This window comes from Gracilinanus agilis, chromosome 2 (genome assembly GCF_016433145.1).
Source record: "Gracilinanus agilis isolate LMUSP501 chromosome 2, AgileGrace, whole genome shotgun sequence".
Lineage (NCBI taxonomy): Eukaryota > Metazoa > Chordata > Mammalia > Didelphimorphia > Didelphidae > Gracilinanus > Gracilinanus agilis.
The window spans coordinates 434,714,908-434,718,698 of NC_058131.1; the positions used below are offsets into that span (position 1 = coordinate 434,714,908).

The window sequence follows — 3,791 nt, forward strand, 5'->3', positions numbered from 1 at the left end:
TGTAGACTTTTTCTTGTTTTTAAAAGTGATAAATGATATAGAATGATTCTGTGAAGATACTGTAGGATCAGTGAGGCTTCTTAGATTTGGAGGGGTCAAGAATAAAAATATATTCTGTAAGTTGCTTTGAATTCTTTTTCCTATAGGTTATGCAGCAATGACAGGACAGTGGCAATGTATCTGGGGAGGAAAAAACATAGAGATAAATTGACCCAATTCAGACTTCACATTATTTAAAATTATATAATTTGAAAGGCTATTTGGAGAATAATTTGTAATTTTGGCAGGATTCTAAAGGACCATATATCCCCCAAATGATGAGAATTTGCTCTTCCTACTGAGCAAAGAATTAATATAAAGTGGACAAAAGCTAGAAAATCATCTCCCTTTCCTGAAGTCAACGGGAATTTTATGATTGGTGTTGTTATCAAACTTAATTGATCTGAGGTGGTCCCTACATTCTGAGGTTCAGCCTCTAACTGTCTCCAGATACACTAGAATAGAGATGGCAAGCCTTTTAGAAAAGGAGTGCCAAGTTTTACCCCCAACCCCATCCCCCAGACTGAGTGCAATGCCTGCTCCCTGCCAGAGATTGAGTAGCATGCCATACACCCCTACCTTGCCCACTGGCACCCCCTGCCCTTACCCCAGACAGGGGAGGAAAGAAATGCTTCCATTGGGCTGCTGGATGGAGGGGTGAATAAAGTGAAAAAATGTCCTCAGTACAGATGTAGAGGGAGAAGGCAGTGGTCTGAGCATTCTGTTCTCCTCCAGCTCTGCCACCTCTGAATCTTACCCCCATTGCACTCCAGCTGGACTGCTGGGTAAAGGGATGGGTGATGTGAAAAATGTCTGCAGGCATGGTGGAGAGAAGGGAAGAGAATATCTCTGTCTGAGTATCTCTGCCTTTCTAGTAAGGAACTGGGGTTGGGAGAAGTTCAGCTCCTGTACCCCTAGAGAGTGCTCTGTGTGCCATCTTTGGCACCTGTGCCATAGGTTCACCATTACTTCACTAGAAGATAAATACATTCCTCAGAAGTAGTGTCTCCTGAGGCACACACTGAAACCTTCTGAAGGCTTTCTGGAGAATCCAAGGAATTCAGTGGACCAAATTGTATTCTATTCATCTCTTCTCATGCATGTTCTAAGAGACATTTAACAACCAGTTCAGCAGGAGAAAAATGTATGCACAACACATTTTTAAGTTTAATCTACATTATAAACAATTTATTTATCCTTTTCTTGAGTCTACACAGTCAAAAAGAAAATATGTAAATAAAGCCTTGATTTTTAGTGTCTCCTGATTTCTGAAATGTAAAGGCTTACACAGAAAAATTATCAATATATCTCTCAAACCCCGAATAATCTGGCTCCAGCATACCCTAGTTATGACTGGAATTGAAGGGAATTATCCATATGAAATCCAGTTCTAAAGAGAATGAGCAAAAAAAAATAACACCATAAATAAGCAATCAGGGTTATCTAGGAGTAGGAACAAAAAAATATTTAATGGATTTCTAAAGTAGATTCAGTCTCTGCTGAAAGACAGAAATGACAAAGGATTAAAGTACCTTTCTAATCAGAGATGGTACTGAGATCCACACAGAAAATATCAGGAATGTAGAAAAGGCCAATAAGCATTTTCTTTGTAATGGAGTGGTATTATATTGATTTTGACAGAGATATTTAGGAAGCTGAAGATATGCCAGTGTTCAGTACCTTGCTAGACTCACTCCTCCCCCAATGACAGGCTTGAGTGAAGAGGGAGGGGCACAATCTAGCTCAGTACTCCCTTCTTCCCCCTCCCAACAAGCAGTTAGGAATCAGTTGGAAATGGTGGTTGGACTGATGTCTTCTGGCAAGGCCAGGCCAGGCTATCTCCCAAAGACGTTGACTATCTTGACTTATTTCCCCACAGGTTTGACTAAGGGATAGAAGGAGAAGCTTGATGTTTTGTAGTTATCAGGGACAGATGAATCTGACTTGTGTGGACCAGACAGCTGAAGGAAACTTAGCTTGGAAGTGGTTGTGAGTATACCCCAAAATAACAGCCAGGCACTAATCCCAAAGGATGTAGGTTTACTGATAAGAGGAAGGAAAGGAAGGGAAGTTTTGTCAAGAATTAGGATAAGATTGGGGAAACCCTGAACTGTTAGGTAGAAACAGTCCCTACCCCCAGGAGGGAGAGGTAGCCTTTATATCTAACTTGCCCTCAATGCCTATAATTAATCTCTTCTACGATTTAAATAATTAAATAACAATTGTGCTGTTGCTGGAAAGGTCTAGGTCAGCTAAACAGGCTTGAAGCAGTGAAGAACCAAAATGGCTTTTGCCACAAGGCCTCCCAAAGCAATCCAGAATTGGGATCAGCTAGCAGAGAGATCTACTCACTCCCAACCCCAAGAACCAATTCCCCTAACTGCCCTCAACTGCCCCTTCACCCAGAGTTCTCTGGGGGGGGGGGTCACCTGGAATTCTGGGTTGAGGCTTGACCCTGTATCTTGCAGGAATTCCACCCTGCCATCTCCATGTTACAGTGGGGATCAACTGAAGTGATGCAGAAGGAAAGACATTAAGTTCTATCGATGATATTTTGATTCTCTAGTTCACCAAATGTCCCCAGGACTTTCAAGCCAATTCTAGAGGATAAGGATCCTGCAGCTCAGGGACTCCTCACAGTGGAAGGCAGCTGCTTTTCCTCCCACTAAACAGAGGAAGACATGCAAATTGGACTCCTCCCTCTAGGCAGGAAACCTGCACAAAACCTGTGGCTGCAGCTCTGGGAGAGAGGCTTCTACTTGTCTGTACTTTCTCTCCTGAGGACTCACACTGGAGAGCCTGAACCATGGGATTTGGATTGAATGGAATTCTCATTCTGGTTTTTTTCCAAGGTAGTTTTGCTTTTTGTTCCTTTGATTTTTGGAGAAGGCTTTGAAGTGATAAGAATTATGTGACTATTGTCTCTAATGACTCTTTGTTTCCAGGTGTCCATTGTGATATTCAGCTGGTGGAGTCTGGGGGAGATGTGAGACAGCCTGGAGGATCCTTGAAACTCTCTTGCAAAGCTTCTGGATTCACCTTCAGCAGCTACTACATGTACTGGGTTCGTCAGGCTCCAGGGAAGGGGCTGGAGTGGATCTCATACATTAGCAGTGATGGAAGGAGCACAAATTATGCAGACTCTGTGAAAGGCCGATTCACCATCTCCAGGGACAATGGCAACAGCCTGCTGCACCTGCAGATGAATTCCCTGAAAGCTGAGGACACAGCCATGTATTACTGTGCGAGAGACACAGTGATAGAAAGGAGTGAGAGAGCAGAAATAAACTTCCTCCTTCATGGAGACTTGGTGAAGAATGACTTGGAGAGGGAAATCAAGAACATTGAACAGAAGGAAACCAGTTACAATAATAGTGAAAAGTGAGGCCGATGAATTTATTTTCAAGTCTTTGGTTTTCTCCAGTTTTCAGTGAACACCTCTCCCATCTATCTTGTCTTCTTTCTATCTCAGATTCTTTCCTATCCACAGGCCCAGAAATTAGATGTGTCCTTTTAATGATTACTTGCTTTATGTAAGATGTTATAAGGAAATAAGGAAAGAGCAGGAGCAGAAGCTACTGAATAGGCAGAGCCAGGAAGGTTCCAGAATTATAGGGAAGTGACATTGTTTTTTCTAGGAGACTGTTGAAGGAGCAGGTTGAGTTGGTCTGATTTCCTTCGGTGGACCTTGTGGGTTTGGCTATTCTCCCTCTCCTGTGGCTGTCCTCCAACTACTTGTTCCTGTGTTCCTG

The 3,791-nt window shown here is 42.7% G+C and overlaps 1 gene segment (V, D, J or C); it reads left to right on the plus strand.

The window, feature by feature from the left end:
- Window positions 1-2,845: 2,845 nt before the first annotated feature.
- On the plus strand, window positions 2,846-3,424 carry LOC123233918. The segment is given in 2 exon segments: window positions 2,846-2,891; window positions 2,985-3,424. Coding segments are annotated over 2 exon segments (486 nt in total).
- The last annotated feature ends 367 nt before the right edge of the window (window positions 3,425-3,791 follow it).